At 44.6% G+C, this 20,708-nt stretch overlaps 1 protein-coding gene across 2 annotated transcripts in view; it reads right to left on the bottom strand.

Moving 5' to 3' along the window:
* LOC110512778 (thyrotropin-releasing hormone-degrading ectoenzyme) overlaps nucleotides 1-20,708 on the bottom strand; it is a 391,934-nt gene that overhangs the window by 6,264 nt on the left and 364,962 nt on the right. For both annotated transcript variants that reach the window (XR_016486919.1, XM_090201291.1), the window contains exons 16-17: nucleotides 12,993-13,160; nucleotides 1,724-1,864 (exon numbers count right to left, since the gene is read on the bottom strand). Coding sequence is in view for 1 of the 2 variants with exons in the window: in XM_090201291.1 (XP_090057417.1) it covers nucleotides 1,724-1,864; nucleotides 12,993-13,160 (309 nt within the window). In the remaining variant the exon portion in view is untranslated. The remainder of the gene's footprint in view (nucleotides 1-1,723; nucleotides 1,865-12,992; nucleotides 13,161-20,708) is intronic.

Here is a 20,708-nt window from a genome sequence, read left to right as displayed (position 1 = left end):
CAAATAGATCCCGTAAACTAGAATGCAAAACAAGCACTGAATTATTCAAACAAATAAGGAGAAATAATTTACTGTAAAATATATCTGACTTACATACAATACAATAATATCTACTTCATTGTCCATGTACATTTATATTCGTTTTGTGAAGTCAGCCTACCAATACACAAACACAATACACTATAATACATCACTATGGCAACAACAGGAACACTATAATACATCACTATGGAAACAACAGGAACACTATAATACATCACTATGGAAACAACAGGAACACTATAATACATCTCTATGGAAGCACAGGAACACTATAATACATCACTATGGCAACAACAGGAACACTATAATACATCACTATGGCAACAACAGGAACACTATAATACCTCACTATGGAAACAACAGGAACACTATAATACATCACTATGGCAACAACAGGAACACTATAATACCTCACTATGGAAACAACAGGAACACTATAATACATCACTATGTAAACAACAGTAACACTATAATACATCTCTATGGAAGCACAGGAACACTATAATACATCACTATGGCAACAACAGGAACACTATAATACATCTCTATGGAAGCACAGGAACACTATAATACATCACTATGGCAACAACAGGAACACTATAATACATCACTATGGCAACAACAGGAACACTATAATACCTCACTATGGAAACAACAGGAACACTATAATGCATCACTATGGCAACAACAGGAACACTATAATACATCTCTATGGAAGCACAGGAACACTATAATACATCTCTATGGAAGCACAGGAACACTATAATACATCACTATGGCAACAACAGGAACACTATAATACCTCACTATGGAAACAACAGGAACACTATAATACATCACTATGGCAACAACAGGAACACTATAATACATCACTATGGAAACACAGGAACACTATAATACATCACTATGGAAACACAGGAATACTATAATGCATCACTATGGAAACACAGGAACACTATAATACATCACTATGGAAACACAGGACAACTATAATACATCACTATGGAAACACAGGAAGACTATAATACATCACTATGGCAACAACAAGAACACTATAATACATCACTATGGAAACACAGGAACACTATAATACATCACTATGGAAACACAGGAACACTATAATACATCACTATGGAAACAACAGGAACACTATAATACATCACTATGGAAACACAGGAAGACTATAATGCATCACTATGGAAACACAGGAACACTATAATACATCACTATGGAAACACAGGAAAACTATAATACATCACTATGGAAACACAGGAAGACTATAATACATCACTATGGAAACACAGGAATACTATAATGCATCACTATGGAAACACAGGAAGACTATAATATATCACTATGGAAACACAGGAAGACTATAATGCATCACTATGGAAACACAGGAAGACTATAATACATCACTATGGAAACACAGGAATACTATAATACATCACTATGGAAACACAGGAAGACTATAATACATCACTATGGAAACACAGGAATACTATAATGCATCACTATGGAAACACAGGAAGACTATAATATATCACTATGGAAACACAGGAAGACTATAATGCATCACTACCGAAAACACAGGAACACTATAATACATCACTATGGCAACACAGGAACGTTAGTACACAAGTCACACATATTACAGTCTCTGAGGCCTTGAATCTCTTACCGTGAATTCAAGATGTCCCACTTCTCCCTGAAGTACCTCCAGGCTAAGTGTCTTCCATGCGGGTTCCTTCCCACGTGGATGATGACATCGATGACATCTTGATCTGGGACCAAATCTGAGCTCAGAGAAAGATTCAGCAGCCTGGAGGATAAGAAGAAGAAGGACTGTGAATAAAATAGTGTATATTATTTAGGGAATCATCCTTACAATGGTACAGCTGGTGTGAGTACAAAAAGTACAATAAGACATGGTCACCTCTTACTAAATTCAGAAGTTTAAAGTACTCTGTGGGTAATGTAGTCCAGCAGTAATCTGACTGATACAGTCTGTGGGTAATGTAGTCCAGCAGTAATCTGACTGATACAGTCTGTGGGTAATGTAGTCCAGCAGTAATCTGAATGATACAGTCTGTGGGTAATGTAGTCCAGCAGTAATCTGAATGATACAGTCTGTGGGTAATGTAGTCCAGCAGTAATCTGACTGATACAGTCTGTGGGTAATGTAGTCCAGCAGTAATCTGAATTATACAGTCTGTGGGTAATGTAGTCCAGCAGTAATCTGACTGATACAGTCTGTGGGTAATGTAGTCCACTAGTAATCTGACTGATACAGTCTGTGGGTAATGTAGTCCAGCAGTAATCTGACTGATACAGTCTGTGGGTAATGTAGTCCAGCATTAATCTGACTGATACAGTCTGTGGGTAATGTAGTCCAGCAGTAATCTGAATTATACAGTCTGTGGGTAATGTAGTCCAGCAGTAATCTGAATGATACAGTCTGTGGGTAATGTAGTCCAGCAGTAATCTGACTGATACAGTCTGTGGGTAATGTAGTCCAGCAGTAATCTGACTGATACAGTCTTCTGGCAGTGAAAGTATAACACGGATCATGTATTTCATGTCAGCAGTCACAATAGACACAGTCAGGCCATAGAGCTGTCAGCAGTCACAATAGACACAGTCAGGCCATAGAGCTGTCAGCAGTCACAATAGACACAGTCAGGCCATAGAGCTGTCAGCAGTCACAATAGACACAGTCAGGCCATAGAGCTGTCAGCAGTCACAATAGACACAGTCAGGCCATAGAGCTGTCAGCAGTCACAATAGACACAGTCAGGCCATAGAGCTGTCAGCAGTCACAATAGACACAGTCAGGCCATAGAGCTTTCAACATCACTATCAACATTCAGTGGGAGAACAAGATTCCTGGCTGAGGTGCTTCTAGGAAGTCAAGTGATCCACTTCTGCTATTAAACTAGTAAATAAAGAGACACATTAAGACAGACTCAGTCTGGAGGAGAACGTAGAAATATAAACACATTAAGACAGACTCAGTCTGGAGGAGAACGTAGAAATAGAAACACATTTAAGACAGACTCTGTCTGGAGGAGAACGTAGAAATAGAAACACATTTATGACAGACTCTGTCTGGAGGAGAACGTAGAAATAGAAACACATTTAAAACAGACTCTGTCTGGAGGAGAACGTAGAAATAGAAACACATTTAAGACAGACTCTGTCTGGAGGAGAACGTAGAAATAGAAACACATTTAAGACAGACTCTGTCTGGAGGAGAACGTAGAAATAGAAACACATTTAAGACAGACTCAGTCTGGAGGAGAACGTAGAAATAGAAACACATTTAAGACAGACTCAGTCTGGAGGAGAACGTAGAAATAGAAACACATTAAGACAGACTCAGTCTGGAGGAGAACGTAGAAATAGAAACACATTTAAGACAGACTCAGTCTGGAGGAGAACGTAGAAATAGAAACACATTAAGACAGACTCAGTCTGGAGGAGAACGTAGAAATAGAAACACATTTAAGACAGACTCTGTCTGGATGAGAACCTAGAAATAGAAACACATTTAAGACAGACTCTGTCTGGAGGAGAACGTAGAAATAGAAACACATTTAAGACAGACTCAGTCTGGAGGAGAACGTAGAAATAGAAACACATTAAGACAGACTCTGTCTGGAGGAGAACGTAGAAATAGAAACACATTAAGACAGACTCAGTCTGGAGGAGAACGTAGAAATAGAAACACATTAAGACAGACTCAGTCTGGAGGAGAACGTAGAAATAGAAACACATTAAGACAGACTCAGTCTGGAGGAGAATGTTTAAATTCAATGACCAAAAATACAGTTTTAATACCATGTATCAACAGCCTCAGAAAGCATGAAGCTGATGAGACCGTATCAAATACAGATATAGCCGGTTATGCAAATGAGGCGAAAATGTCAAGCAGGCAACAGGAAATGATATTACAGAAAAAGACAGCGCCACGGTGTATACGTTTCCAATTTGCATTTTACATGCAGGGAGGGTTACAGCAGCACGTTGGTTCGCCAGGAACTCACACTTCTTTAGTTCTGATATATATATATATATCCTGTTTCTCTTCACCATTTTACTCTGTGCTCTTGAACTGATAGGACGATGTAGTTTTGTACCTCGACCAACGGGCTTATGCAATAGACTTCTAAAACACCAAGACGTTTGTTTTGAGGAAGAGCAATTGCCTCCGTATTCAAATGGCTCAACATACTGTATGTGAGAGCTCCGGTCGTCAGTTGTAATCAATCTAACGCTTAGTGAACAGATACACTTTGCGAAGTGTGAAACCCACGCAGCAAACAGCAACGTATTCCGTGGAGAATCCACCTCGTGTCGGACCTCTTTTGATAAGTGATCTGTATTCTATTCTTAACTGTCGTGATTCACATTCACACCGGATACTCAGTCATCATCCTACATTTACATGGACCTTTCAGTTACCATGTACCCGCCAGGTCAGCCGTTTGGGAGATGGGTCTCCTGTACCCGCCAGGTCAGCCGTTTGGGAGATGGGTCTCCTGTACCCGCCAGGTCAGTCGTTTGGGAGATGGGTCTCCTGTACCCGCCAGGTCAACCGTTTGGGAGATGGGTCTCCTGTACCCGCCAGGTCAGCCGTTTGGGAGATGGGTCTCCTGTATCTGCCTGGTCAGCGGTTTGGGAGACGGGTCTCCTGTACCCGCCAGGTCAGCCGTTTGGGAGATGGGTCTCCTGTACCCGCCAGGTCAGCCGTTTGGGAGATGGGTCTCCTGTACCCGCCAGGTCAGCCGTTTGGGAGATGGGTCTCCTGTATCTGCCTGGTCAGCGGTTTGGGAGACGGGTCTCCTGTACCCGCCAGGTCAGCCGTTTGGGAGATGGGTCTCCTGTACCCGCCAGGTCAGCCGTTTGGGAGACGGGTCTCCTGTATCTGCCTGGTCAGCGGTTTGGGAGACGGGTCTCCTGTACCCGCCTGGTCAGCTGTTTGGGAGACGGGTCTCCTGTATCCAATTATCATTCTACTCTGTTTCCTGATCTCACAGCTATGATGTGTAAATAACACAGAAAACCCTGTGGAGATGGAACATTAAGTTCCTGTTAGTTTCTCTAAGTTTCCTAACACTGATTTTTGAGCACATGTTGCAACACCATCCACAAATCCCCAGCAGCTCACACACCGCTACAGCATAACTTATTTCCCCTTTCCGACCCAAACGACCAAACCAGACTACAGAAAATAAAATGGCCCCTCACACACAGGAAATTATTTCGTCTTTCTGAGTCTTCTGGGAGTGTAAAAGGTTGCCGCTGGAGCTGTGTTGAGATCACCTCGTTGTAGAGCAGGTTGAACATGGTCTATCAGGGAAGGCAGGGTTTATCCTGCGCTGAGATCACCTCGTTTTAGAGCAGGCTGAACATGGTCTGTCAGGGAAGGCAGGGTTTATCCTGCGCTGAGATCACCTCGTTGTAGAGCAGGCTCAACATGGTCTATCAGGGAAGGCAGGGTTTATCCAGCGCTGAGATCACCTCGTTGTAGAGCAGGCTGAACATGGTCTATCAGGGAAGGCAGGGTTTATCCTGCGCTGAGATCACCTTGTTTTAGAGCAGGTTGAACATGGTCAATCAGGGAAGGCAGGGTTTATCCTGCGCTGAGATCACCTTGTTTTAGAGCAGGTTGAACATGGTCTATCAGGGAAGGCAGGGTTTATCCTGCGCTGAGATCACCTCGTTGTAGAGCAGGTTGAACATGGTCTATCAGGGAAGGCAGGGGTTATCCTGCGCTGAGATCACCTCGTTGTAGAGCAGGCTCAACATGGTCTATCAGGGAAGGCAGGGTTTATCCTGCGCTGAGACCACCTCGTTGTAGAGCAGGCTCAACATGGTCTATCAGGGAAGGCAGGGTTTATCCTGCGCTGAGATCACCTCGTTTTAGAGCAGGCTGAACATGGTCTATCAGTGAAGGCAGAGTTTATCCTGCGCTGAGACCACCTCGTTGTAGAGCAGGCTCAACATGGTCTATCAGGGAAGGCAGGGTTTATCCTGCGCTGAGATCACCTCGTTGTAGAGCAGGCTCAACATGGTCTATCAGGGAAGGCAGGGTTTATCCTGCGCTGAGATCACCTCGTTGTAGAGCAGGCTCAACATGGTCTATCAGGGAAGGCAGGGTTTATCCTGCGCTGAGATCACCTCGTTTTAGAGCAGGCTCAACATGGTCTATCAGGGAAGGCAGGGTTTATCCTGCGCTGAGACCACCTCGTTTTAGAGCAGGCTCAACATGGTCTATCAGGGAAGGCAGGGTTTATCCTGCGCTGAGATCACCTTGTTGTAGAGCAGGCTCAACATGGTCTATCAGGGAAGGCATGGTTTATCCTGCGCTGAGACCACCTCGTTGTAGAGCAGGCTCAACATGGTCTATCAGGGAAGGCAGGGTTTATCCTGCGCTGAGATCACCTCGTTGTAGAGCAGGCTGAACATGGTCTATCAGGGAAGGCAGGGTTTATCCTGCGCTGAGATCACCTCGTTGTAGAGCAGGCTGAACATGGTCTATCAGGGAAGGCAGGGTTTATCCTGCGCTGAGATCACATCATGCATTAATAAAAACATTGAGGAGAAGGATACAATTTAGTCCAAAGGTGCAGAGGAGACAGAAATCAATACTAAATGCAGGGCCCATCTATTCCAGCCTCAGAGCCTCAGAGCCCCAGAGTCTCAGAGCCTCAGAGCCTCAGTGCTTCAGTGCCTCAGAGCCTCAGAGCCTCAGTGCCTCAGAGCCTCAGAGCCTCAGAGCCCCAGAGCCTCAGAGCCTCAGAGCCCCAGAGCCTCAGAGCCCCAGAGCCTCAGAGCCTCAGAGCCCCAGAGCCTCAGTGCCTCAGAGCATCAGAGCCTCAGAGACTCAGAGCCCCAGAGCCGAGCGGGGAGCTGGAAGGCATATCTTGTCTATCCTGTCCAGTTTTCTTGTCTGTAGATGGAGTATCACTTACGTGCCTAAGATAACCCCCCTGAAAACACGCAAACAGGCACGGACACACACACACACACACACTGATCTAATCACAGACATGGGTTTTATTTTCAACCTTCAGTAGTGCATGCGGTGTGAAATTCAAGTGTGCCTTAAAGCCTTAAAATCATTGATTCTGAGAGAGACTACATTCCTGCTTCTCCTTAAGTAGGGAATAGGGTGCCGTTTGTGACACAGCCTCTGTACATTGTAAAGTAAATGATTCACTCCATTCAATTAAGCCCCTAAAGCTCCAGCAGCTTCATCCTCTGCTAGGTAGCTTCTTCCTGGTCCTGTGGAGCGTAACAGACTCATTGTTCTCCCCCAGGTCTCAGAGGGACAGGATCACAGCTGCTACACATGCTCTGCTTTTTATTCTGCCCTGCCTGGATTACAATGGTAGAGGGGTGAGAGGGCGCAATGGCAAGTGTCACACACACACACACTTACACTTGCACGAACGCATGCACACACACACACACACACACACGTACACACACACGTACACACACGTACACACACACACACACACACTGGTGACAGGGTGAGGGGCGTGCCTTGGTGTTTTATAGGCGTGTGGCATTTTATTCAGCGTTGACACACATTAGGAGAGGGGTGAGGTGGGTGCCTTGGCACGTAGCACAAGCTCCCCCCCCCCCCACACCTCACCCCACACACTCCTCTAACTCTCCTCAGGCATGCCAATACCCTTCCGCAGGACTGTGACTCATACTAATTAGCTGTAGAGCTTGTTGGTGTGTCTCCTGCCTTCTGTCTCCCTGGCCTGTCTGGCACAATGTGTCCAGATTCTCTACTCTCTGTTCCACAGCCTGCGAACTAATGCCCCTTGTTCTCCTCCTCTCCGAAACACAGTTATGGTAATAAGGATTCTGGCTATTATCACTGTTTTCTCTCCAGGCATCTTCATTAGCCCCTAGATGACACAAGTTGCCAGGAAAAGATACCGAGAGAGACGCATTTAGTCAATGTGTTTTTAAACCACGGATAATAGCTGTTATTTGACAGCCAGATAATTCCTATGATCAGATTTAGGATTGTTGTCAAGTGGCAGGCGATCATCTGGTTTACTTCTGATCGATTAGTGATGGATCACGGAGACCTGCAGGGATTATAAACCATTAATTATACCATGAATTATACTCTCATCGCCCTGACAACCACCGTGCTTCCTGAAAATCCATATGTCATGCTTACTGCAATCTCCTCTCAGGTGTCTATACAGCTGGCCCCTGTCATGCTTACTGCAATCTCCTCTCTGGTGTCTATACAGCTGGCCCCTGTCACGCTTACTGCGATCTCCTCTCTGGTGTCTATACAGCTGGCCCCTGTCATGCTTACTGCAATCTCCTCTCTGGTGTCTATACAGCTGGCCCCTGTCATGCTTACTGCAATCTCCTCTCTGGTGTCTATACAGCTAGCCCCTGTCATGCTTACTGCAATCTCCTCTCTGGTGTCTATACAGCTGGCCCCTGTCATGCTTACTGCGATCTCCTCTCTGGTGTCTATACAGCTGGCCCCTGTCATGCTTACTGCAATCTCCTCTCTGGTGTCTATACAGCTGGCCCCTGTCATGCTTACTGCAATCTCCTCTCTGGTGTCTATACAGCTGGCCCCTGTCATGCTTACTGCGATCTCCTCTCTGGTGTCTATACAGCTGGCCCCTGTCATGCTTACTGCAATCTCCTCTCTGGTGTCTATACAGCTGGCCCCTGTCATGCTTACTGCAATCTCCTCTCTGGTGTCTATACAGCTAGCCCCTGTCATGCTTACTGCGATCTCCTCTCTGGTGTCTATACAGCTGGCCCCTGTCATGCTTACTGCAATATCCTCTCTGGTGTCTATACAGCTGGCCCCTGTCATGCTTACTGCAATCTCCTCTCTGGTGTCTATACAGCTGGCCCCTGTCATGCTTACTGCAATATCCTCTCTGGTGTCTATACAGCTGGCCCCTGTCATGCTTACTGCAATCTCCTCTCTGGTGTCTATACAGCTGGCCCCTGTCAGGCTTACTGCAATCTCCTCTCTGGTGTCTATACAGTTGGCCCCTGTCATGCTTACTGCAATCTCCTCTCTGATGTCTATACAGCTGGCCCCTGTCATGCTTACTGCAATCTCCTCTCTGGTGTTCATATAGGGGCCCCCGGACTCTATAGGGGACACTAGAGGGTTGTACTGTGAGTGAGAGGGCCTTGTTCAGTGTGCTCCGACAAAACCTGGGTACCAATATGATGTGTCCATACTAGCATACCCCTTCGAATGCCCCAATACATTGATTCTGAAGTTCTATGCTAGTGTAGACAGAGGACTAGATAAACAAAGCAAGGGTTATGTGTGTTTCAGATTGACTCGCTTCAAATCAGGAAGTGCCTGTCCTTCCACATCTCATACTGTAACTACCCTGGTGAGTCATCGTGGTGAGGTCTTCAATTTGGATACATTGGAAAGTCAATATTAACCTGTATTAAAGGTCAAATCCTACAGTACAGTATTCTAGTTCCTAGTATTAACCTAAAGGTCAAATCCAACAGTACAGTATTCTAGTTCCTGGTATTAACCTAAAGGTCAAATCCTACAGTACAGTATTCTAGTTCCTAGTATTAACCTGTATTAAAGGTCAAATCCAACAGTACAGTATTCTAGTTCCTAGTATTAACCTGTATTAAAAGGTCAAATCCTACAGTACAATATTCTAGTTCCTGGTATTAACTTAAAGGTCAAATCCAACAGTACAGTATTCTAGTTCCTGGTATTAACCTAAAGGTCAAATCCTACAGTACAGTATTCTAGTTCCTGGTATTAACCTGTATTAAAGGTCAAATCCTACAGTACAGTATTCTAGTTCCTGGTATTAACCTGTATTAAAGGTCAAATCCATAGTACTATAAACATGTTCTCTCCATCAACTCACTGATTCTACCTGCAGGGTTACTCTCTACTAAGGACTGGAGCCCGTCGTAATGTCCCACCATCCAGCTATTGAACCTCCAAGGGTTTCAGGGAGAAAGGAGGGAGGCCAAGGCCACTGGGGTATATAGTCAGTAAACACACAGCCCTACTCTTCCTTCCACTGCAGTGATTCAAGGCCACTGGGGTATATAGTCAGTCAACACACAGCCCTACACAGCCCTACTCTTCCTTCCACTGCAGTGTTTCAAGGCTACTGTGTGGGTGTAACAGTATAACTTTAAGCCGTTCCCTCGCCCATACCCGGGAGCGAACCAGGGACCCTCCGCACACATCAACATCAGCCACCCACGAAGCATTGTTACCCATCGCTCCACAAAAGCCGTGGGGGAACAACTACTTCAAGGTCTCAGAGCAAGTGACGTCACCGATTGAAACGCTATTAGCGCGCACCACCGCTAACTAGCTAGCCGTTTCACATCCGTTACATGGGCGAAGGACAGGGCCGTTTCACATCCGCTACATGGGCGAAGGACAGGGCCAATTCACATCCGCTACATGGGCGAAGGACAGGGCCATTTCACATCTGTTACATGGGCAAAGGACAGGGCCATTTAACCTCCGTTACATGGGCGAAGGACAGGGCCATTTCACATCCGTTACATGGGCGAAGAACAGGGCCATTTCACATGCGTTACATGGGCGAAGGACAAGGCCGTTTCACATCCGCTACATGGGCGAAGGGCAGGGCCATTTAACCTCCGTTACATGGGCGAAGGACAGGGCCATTTCACATCCGTTACATGGGCGAAGAACAGGGCCATTTCACATGCGTTACATGGGTGAAGGACAGGGCCGTTTCACCTCCGTTACACGGGCGAAGGACAGAGCCGTTTCACATCCGTTACATGGGCGAAGGACAGGGCCATTTCACATCCGTTACATGGGCGAAGGACAGGGATTTTTCACATCCGTTACATGGGCGAAGGACAGGGCCATTTCACATCCGTTACATGGGCGAAGGACAGGGCCATTTCACATCCGTTATATGGGCGAAGGACAGGGCCGTTTCACATCCGTTACATGGGCGAAGGACAGGGCCATTTCAAATCCGTTACATGGGCGAAGGACAGGGCCATTTCACCTCCGTTACATGGGCGAAGGACAGGGCCGTTTCACATCCGTTACATGGGCGAAGGACAGGGCCATTTCACATCTGTTACATGGGCGAAGGACAGGGCCATTTCACATCCGTTACATGGGCGAAAGACAGGGCCATTTCACATCCGTTACATGGGCGAAGGACAGGGCCATTTCACATCCGTTACATAGGCGAAAGACAGGGCCATTTCACATCCGTTACATGGGCGAAAGACAGGGCCATTTCACATCCGTTACATGGGCGAAGGACAGGGCCATTTCACATCCGTTACATGGGTGAAGGACAGGGCCATTTCACATCCGTTACATGGGCGAAAGACAGGGCCATTTCACATCCGTTACATGGGCGAAGGACAGGCCCGTTTCACATCCGTTACATGGGCGAAGGACAGGGCCATTTGAAATGAGAGATATTTCACATCAATAGAAAAGAGAAGGTCTAGGTGAGCCTCTGACGTCTCCCAGTGACTCAACCAACGTGGTCCTATACTTGTATAGTAACTGTAGGAACACACAGAGCCTTCAGAAAGGATTCACTCCCCGTGACGTTTCCCCACATCTTGTTTCAGTTACAGCCTGAATTTAAAAACGGATTACATTTAGATTTTGTGACACTTGTCTACAAACAATTCCCCATTATGTCAAAGTGGAATTATGTTTACAAAAATAATAATAAAGATATAAAAACCTGAAATGTCTTGAGGCAATAAAGTATTCCACCCCTTTGTTAATTAAGGCAAGCCTGAATAAGTTCAGTAGTCAACATGTGCTAGTCAGATAATATGTTGCATGTACTCACTCTGTGTGCAACGATGTTGTACAACACCATGTTTTAATGACTACCCCATATCTTTGCTCCACACATACAATTATCTGTAAGGTCCCTCAGTCGAGCAGTGAATTTCAAGCACAGACTCAACGACAAAGACCAGGGAGGTTTTCCAATGCCTCGCAAAGAAGGGCTCCTATTGGTAGATGAGTAAAAAATAAAACATTGAACATCCCTTTGAGCATGGTGAAGTTATTAATTACACTTTGGATGGTGTATCAATACATCCAGTCACTACAAAGATACAGGCGTCCTTCCTAACTCAGTTGACGGAGAGGAAGGAAACCGCTCAGGGATTTCATCATGAGGCCAATGGTGACTTTAAAACAGTTACAGAGTTAAATGGCTGTGATAGGAGAAAACTGAGGATGGATCAACAACATTGTAGTTACTCCACAACACCGACCTAAATCACAGAGGGAAAAGAAGCCTTTACAGAATAAAAAATGTTCCAAAATAATAAGACACTAAAGTAATAATGCAAAATGTTTGTCAGAGAAATGGACTTTGTCTCCTGAATACAAATGGAGGTGGCTGCATCATATTATGGGTATGCTTGTCATCGGCAGGGATTAGGGAGTTTTTTAAGATAAAAAAATAAATGGATCAGGACCTATCATAAGGACAACAAGAGAATGTTATTCTGTTCTTCTGAAAGAGACTACATTTTTTCATGTTTCTTTAGACCCGTCTCAAATAATGGATTTATTGTGGTGCTGTAGGCTGTATTACATGGATTTCTTAGACTTTATAAAATGTAGATGTTTTCCGAAGGACTGCATCAGCTTGTAGGCTATGTGTGGAAGCCAGGAGATGCTAAATGTGGTTTACTCACCAGTTGACCACAAAGCTGTTGTGAAATTTCATGTGATGGATCAATAACTTTATTGATCCATCAGTTATTTAATATTGACTCACCGGTTGAGCAGAAAGTTGTTTCCATGTGAAGGAACAATAAAGTTCTGTTTCCCTGTGAGGGAACAATAAAGTTCTGTTTCCCTGTGAGGGAACAATAAAGTTCTGTTACAAATGACTCACCGGTTGAGCAGGAAGCCATTGTCGCTGCAGGTGAGAGCCTCCAGGAGAACCTTCTTCTCTGAGATGGCTGTTGTGGAGTGGAACTTCATCCAGATAAACTCCCACACGTCCTCATCCATCAGAGACACGCCCGTACAGTACACTATGTCACGCACGTTGGGTGGGATCCTGCAGGGAAGGGTACACACACCACACACACGCATACACACAAACACGCATACAAGCAGGCGCGCACACACAAACCAATTACATTACCAATTTCATTCTCCTTTAAACTACTACAATAACATTAGTATTCAGTATTTCCTGCTGTTTGTGTCAGTCGGGCTTCTTTTCAGGTCTTCCTCACTTTATCATTTTTAACCTCAAAGGATTTTTACCCTGATTAAACAAAGGTTAACAAATCAATACCAAGCGGACCAGAATCCTCAGAGTAGTCAAAGCGATTGACTATCTAACAGCGTTGTGTTAACAGAGTGTAAACAGAGTGTAAACAGAGTGTATATTTGCTTGGAACAGAGCCCTTGTTTGTGGAGTTCACATCTCAGCGAGGCACAATAATGTTGTAGACATTATACTACTATACTTCTATATTAAACTAGAGACATGGGCTGCGTTTTTTTACAATGGCAGAACATGCTCCATCTCTATATAGTTTGTCTATAACTAAACTAAATGAAAGCGTTTAGAAATGGACTGTTTTGCGTCAATGGCGATGCTAATGTTAAAATGTCCTGGGGGTTGTTGGGAGTTGAGCACCATTACATTTGTTTTCAACCGACAAAAAAGAGTTTTAGATGCTCCAACTGACAACAAAGAGTTTTAGATGCTCCAACCGACAACAAAGAGTTTTAGATGCTCCAACTGACAACAAAGAGTTTTAGATGCTCCAACTGACAACAAAGAGTTTTAGATGCTCCAACTGACAACAAAGAGTTTTAGATGCTCCAACTGACAACAAAGAGTTTTAGATGCTCCAACTGACAACAAAGAGTTTTAGATGCTCCAACTGACAACAAAGAGTTTTAGATGCTCCAACTGACAAAGAGTTTTAGATGCTCCAACTGACAACAAAGAGTTTTAGATGCTCCAACTGACAACAAAGAGTTTTAGATGCTCCAACTGACAAAGAGTTTTAGATGCTCCAACTGACAACAAAGAGTTTTAGATGCTCCAACTGACAACAAAGAGTTTCAGATGCTCCAACTGACAAAGAGTTTTAGATGCTCCAACTGACAACAAAGAGTTTTAGATGCTCCAACTGACAACAAAGAGTTTTAGATGCTCCAACTGACAACAAAGAGTTTCAGATGCTCCAACTGACAAAGAGTTTTAGATGCTCCAACTGACAACAAAGAGTTTTAGATGCTCCAACTGACAACAAAGAGTTTTAGATGCTCCAACTGACAAAGAGTTTTAGATGCTCTAACTGACAACAAAGAGTTTCAGATGCTCCAACTGACAAAGAGTTTTAGATGCTCCAACTGACAACAAAGAGTTTTAGATGCTCCAACTGACAACAAAGAGTTTCAGATGCTCCAACTGACAAAGAGTTTTAGATGCTCCAACTGACAACAAAGAGTTTCAGATGCTCCAACTGACAAAGAGTTTTAGATGCTCCAACTGACAACAAAGAGTTTCAGATGCTCCAACTGACAGAGTTTTAGATGCTCCAACTGACAACAAAGAGTTTTAGATGCTCCAACTGACAAAGAGTTTTAGATGCTCCAACTGACAACAAAGAGTTTCAGATGCTCCAACTGACAGAGTTTTAGATGCTCCAACTGACAACAAAGAGTTTTAGATGCTTCAACTGACAAAGAGTTTTAGATGCTCCAACTGACAGAGTTTTAGATGCTCCAACTGACAGCAAAGAGTTTTAGATGCTCCAACTGACAAAGAGTTTTAGATGCTCCAACTGACAAAGAGTTTTAGATGCTCCAACTGACAACAAAGAGTTTTAGATGCTCCAACTGACAAAGAGTTTTAGATGCTCCAACTGACAAAGAGTTTTAGATGCTCCAACTGACAACAAAGAGTTTCAGATGCTCCAACTGACAACAAAGAGTTTTAGATGCTCCAACTGACAACAAAGAGTTTTAGATGCTCCAACTGACAAAGAGTTTTAGATGCTCCAACTGACAACAAAGAGTTTTAGATGCTCCAACTGACAACAAAGAGTTTTAGATGCTCCAACTGACAACAAAGAGTTTTAGATGCTCCAACTGACAACAAATAGTTTTAGATGCTCCAACTGACAACAAAGAGTTTCAGATGCTCCAACTGACAACAAAGAGTTTTAGATGCTCCAACTGACAACAAAGAGTTTTAGATGCTCCAACTGACAACAAAGAGTTTTAGATGCTCCAACTGACAACAAAGAGTTTTAGATGCTCCAACTGACAACAAAGAGTTTTAGATGCTCCAACTGACAACAAAGAGTTTTAGATGCTCCAACTGACAACAAAGAGTTTTAGATGCTCCAACTGACAACAAAGAGTTTTAGATGCTCCAACTGACAACAAAGAGTTTTAGATGCTCCAACTGACAACAAAGAGTTTTAGATGCTCCAACTGACAACAAAGAGTTTTAGATGCTCCAACTGACAACAAAGAGTTTTAGATGCTCCAACTGACAACAAAGAGTTTCAGATGCTCCAACTGACAAAGAGTTTTAGATGCTCCAACTGACAACAAAGAGTTTTAGATGCTCCAACTGACAACAAAGAGTTTTAGATGCTCCAACTGACAACAAAGAGTTTTAGATGCTCCAACTGACAACAAAGAGTTTTAGATGCTCCAACTGACAACAAAGAGTTTTAGATGCTCCAACTGACAACAAAGAGTTTTAGATGCTCCAACTGACAAAGAGTTTTAGATGCTCCAACTGACAACAAAGAGTTTTAGATGCTCCAACTGACAACAAAGAGTTTTAGATGCTCCAACTGACAAAGAGTTTTAGATGCTCCAACTGACAACAAAGAGTTTTAGATGCTCCAACTGACAAAGAGTTTTAGATGCTCCAACTGACAACAAAGAGTTTTAGATGCTCCAACTGACAACAAAGAGTTTTAGATGCTCCAACTGACAAAGAGTTTTAGATGCTCCCACTGACAAAGAGTTTTAGATGCTCCAACTGACAAAGAGTTTTAGATGCTCCAACTGACAAAGAGTTTTAGATGCTCCATTGATGAAAACGGCATGTCAGACAAACGCGTTTTTGTCTCAGCTCAAAGTACCCAGAAATAATACGACTGTATTTTGTGTGACGTCGTAAAAATCAACCAACACGCTTTAACCAATCACGTTGTCTGAATCCTGTCCCTGATTGTGTCCATCTATAATTAACATGTTAAAAAACCCTCATGGGTGACTGTGTGTGTTGTCAATGTGTTAAGAGGTTGTTTGTTGAAACGTTGCGTCCAGAGGTTCCGCTCCCTGTGATGTTGTAGTGAAAACCCAAAGTCATACAGAGCAGACGTGTCCTGCACCACCGATAACTTAACGGTCCTTAAGTATCTTGTCCATCCTGAAATCCAAGCCTAAGATGTGGTTCCTATTATAATGACTGGACTGGGGATTGAACCGGGGAAAGTCTAGCTGCTGCTCAGGCTGTAGTAAAAAAAAAAAACTGAAAATCCATAATGATGTGTCATGGGATGCTGGGCTTTTCATGCACTGTATTTCTACAATAGATTGAGAGCATGACATTTTCTGGCTCTCGAGAGGAATCAAGGCTTTGGAGAAAGTTTACTATAGCAAGACCTTACCGAGCAAAACACTTCTGCTGACTGGGTCCATGGCACACAGGGGGTTTGGGAGAGCCTCGGGAATCTACACTCTAGCATAGTTTCCCCAACGCAATCTTGTGTAGAAATGCAGCTTGTGGAAAAAGCCACCCCCCCCCCCCCAAAAAAAAAAATCCTGAATATACCTGGTGTGTGGTCAAAGTGTGATAGAGACAGAGACATAATGACTGAAGACACAATATTACTGCTCTCTCTCTCCATGCAGTCTCTCACAACGATGACGGAAATAATGAACTTTCTAGGCCACGATGTTCCCTAATATTCACGTTGAGTCTTTCATTCAGACTCTACAACTGATGGATGATGTGGTGATGGTAAAACAGAGACTGAGAGAGCAGACCGCCAGATCAACAGCTCTACTGGCAGCTCTCCCTGGTACAATAGCTACTGTAGGTTAAATCACTGCAGGTTACACTTTAGGAAACCAAGTGTCAGTGTTTTTACAGTGAAAGGTGACTCTCTCTCTATCTTTCTCACTGTCTCTCTCTCTCTCTCTCTCTCTCTATATATATATATATATATATATATGCATCTCTCTCTCTCTCTCTCTCTCTATCTCTCTCTCTCTCTCTGTCAATCTCTCTCTCTCTCTCTCTCTCTCTCTCTCTCTCTCTCTCTCTCTCTCTCTCTCTCTCTCTGTCAATCTCTCTCTCTCTCTCTCTCTCTCTCTCTCTCTCTCTCTCTCTCTCTCTCTCTCTCTCTCTCTGTCAATCTCTCTCTCTCTCTCTCTCTCTCTCTCTCTCTCTCTCTCTCTCTCCCTCCCTCCCTCCCTCCCTCCCTCCCTCCCTCCCTCCCTCTCTCTCTCCTCTTTATAGACGGAGATAGTGTGAGGAGGATACAGGAAGATGTGGACCACACCAGGTATGAGCGTTCCACATTAACGCTGCTGAGCTCAGCCGTCACACATTACTACCTTGATCATAAAGCCATGTGGCGAGGGCAGTGGGGTGCCATGAAGAGCTTATGCTTTAAGATGGGGAGTTTTTGACTTGGCCTGCATCCCAAATGGCACCCTATTCCCCTATGGGCCCTGGTCAAAAGTAGTGCACTATAAAGGGAATAGGGTGCCAGCCCTGGTCTAAAGTAGTGCACTATAAAGGGAATAGGGTGCCAGATCTGGTCTAAAGTAGTGCACTATAAAGGGAATAGGGTGCCAGATCTGGTCTAAAGTAGTGCACTATAAAGGGAATAGGGTGCCAGTCCTGGTCTAAAGTAGTGCACTATAAAGGGAATAGGGTGCCAGCCCTGGTCTAAAGGTGCACTATAAAGGGGATAGGGTGCCAGCCCTGGTCTAAAGTAGTGCACTATAAAGGGAATAGGGTGCCAGTCCTGGTCTAAAGTAGTGCACTATAAAGGGAATAGGGTGCCAGTCCTGGTCTAAAGTAGTGCACTATAAAGGGAATAGGGTGCCAGTCCTGGTCTAAAGTAGTGCACTATAAAGGGGATAGGGTGCCAGCCCTGGTCTAAAGTAGTGCACTATAAAGGGGATAGGGTGCCAGCCCTGGTCTAAAGTAGTGCACTATAAAGGGGATAGGGTGCCAGCCCTTTTCAACTCACTCACATGCGTACAGTGTACATATACAGTGTGTAGTGCAGTACTGCTGACATCAATGGACAGACTCAGATACAGTATCTTCACTATGTCCTATCTTAGTTTATTCTGTATTATTCTGAAGGAAAATGCAGAGAACCAATCAGACCCAGGATCATTAGACAGTGTTCCTGAAGGAATACGCAGAGAACCAATCAGACCCAGGATCATTAGATAGTGTTCCTGAAGGAATACGCAGAGAACCATTCAGACCCAGGATCATTAGACAGTGTTCCTGAAGGAATACACAGAGAACCAATCAGATCCTGGATCATTAGACAGTGTTCCTGAAGGAATACGCAGAGAACCAATCAGACCCTGGATCATTAGACAGTGTTCCTGAAGGAATACGCAGAGAACCAATCAGACCCAGGATCATTAGACAGTGTTCCTGAAGGAATACGCAGAGAACCAATCAGACCCAGGATCATTAGACAGTGTTCCTGAAAGAATACGCAGAGAACCATTCAGACCCAGGATCATTAGACAGTGTTCCTGAAGGAATACGCAGAGAACCAATCAGACCCAGGATCATTAGACAGTGTTCCTGAAGGAATACGCAGAGAACCAATCAGACCCAGGATCATTAGACAGTGTTCCTGAAGGAATACGCAGAGAGCCAATCAGACCCTGGATCATTAGACAGTGTTCCTGAAGGAATACGCAGAGAACCATTCAGACCCAGGATCATTAGACAGTGTTCCTGAAGGAATACGCAGAGAACCAATCAGACCCAGGATCATTAGACAGTGTTCCTGAAGGAATACGCAGAGAACCAATCAGATCCTGGATCATTAGACAGTGTTCCTGAAGGAATACACAGAGAACCAATTAGACCCTGGATCATTAGACAGTGTTCCTGAAGGAATACGCAGAGAACCAATCAGACCCTGGATCATTAGACAGTGTTCCTGAAGGAATACGCAGAGAACCAATCAGACCTTGTAGGGCAGAATGAGGGATGTTTGTATCATAGCGGAGATGAAGAGAGTGTTGTTATCACCACGTCTGTGTAGAGGTGGGGGGCCATTGTTGTGGATGTTGTTGTTTGTGTTGCCGAGAGCAACCGGTGAAGGGATTAGACAAGGGATAGATTCTGTTTCAATGGACACTTGGCATTTGAAACATCGATATTGACAAGGATGTCCAACGTGCCATATTGATCAGAACACAAATCTATGTCAGGCCCACTGGGATTCAACAATGGGACATTCTTCTCTGTAAAAATGAGCTATAAAACGGAGTGTGACTATAAGCTTCTTTCAGATGAAGAGAGGAGAGCTGCTTGGTGATATCTGAAGAGGAGAGAGGAGAGCTGCTTGGTGATATCTGAAGAGGAGAGAGGAGAGCTGCTTGGTGATATCTGAAGAGGAGAGAGGAGAGCTGCTTGGTGATATCTGAAGAGGAGAGAGGAGAGCTGCTTGGTGATATCTGAAGAGGAGAGAGGAGAGCTGCTTGGTGATATCTGAAGAGGAGAGAGAAGAGCTGCTTGGTGATATCTGAAGAGGAGAGAGGAGAGCTGCTTGGTGATATCTGAAGAGGAGAGAGGAGAGCTGCTTGGTGATATCTGAAGAGGAGAGAGGAGAGCTGCTTTGTGATATGTGAAGAGGAGAGAGGAGAGCTGCTTGGTGATATCTGAAGAGGAGAGAGGAGAGCTGCTTGGTGATATCTGAAGAGGATAGAGGAGAGCTGGCTGCTTGGGGATATGTGAAGAGGAGAGAGGAGAGCTGCTTGGTGATCTCTGAAGAGGAGAGAGGAGAGCTGCTTGGTGATATCTGAAGAGGAGAGAGGAGAGCTGCTTGGTGATATCTGAAGAGGAGAGAGGAGAGCTGCTTGGTGATATCTGAAGAGGATAGAGGAGAGCTGCTTGGGGATATGTGAAGAGGAGAGAGGAGAGCTGCTTGGTGATCTCTGAAGAGGAGAGAGGAGAGCTGCTTGGTGATATGTGAAGAGGAGAGAGGAGAGCTGCTTGGTGATATGTGAAGAGGAGAGAGGAGAGCTGCTTGGTGATATGTGAAGAGGAGAGAGGAGAGCTGCTTGGTGATATCTAAAGAGGAGAGAGGAGAGCTGCTTGGTGACATCTGAAGAGGAGAGAGGAGAGCTGCTTGGTGATATCTGAAGAGGAGAGAGGAGAGCTGCTTGGTGATATCTGAAGAGGAGAGAGGAGAGCTGCTTGGTGATATGTGAAGAGGAGAGAGGAGAGCTGCTTGGTGATATCTAAAGAGGAGAGAGGAGAGCTGCTTGGTGACATCTGAAGAGGAGAGAGGAGAGCTGCTTGGTGATATCAGAAGAGGAGAGAGGAGAGCTGCTTGGTGAT

The sequence above is a fragment of the Oncorhynchus mykiss genome, chromosome 15 (genome assembly GCF_057628025.1).
Source record: "Oncorhynchus mykiss isolate SJ-2025 chromosome 15, ASM5762802v1, whole genome shotgun sequence".
In the NCBI taxonomy this organism is placed as follows: domain Eukaryota; kingdom Metazoa; phylum Chordata; class Actinopteri; order Salmoniformes; family Salmonidae; genus Oncorhynchus; species Oncorhynchus mykiss.
Note: the sequence above shows the minus strand (reverse complement) of the source record. Positions and strands in the feature narration are given on the sequence as shown.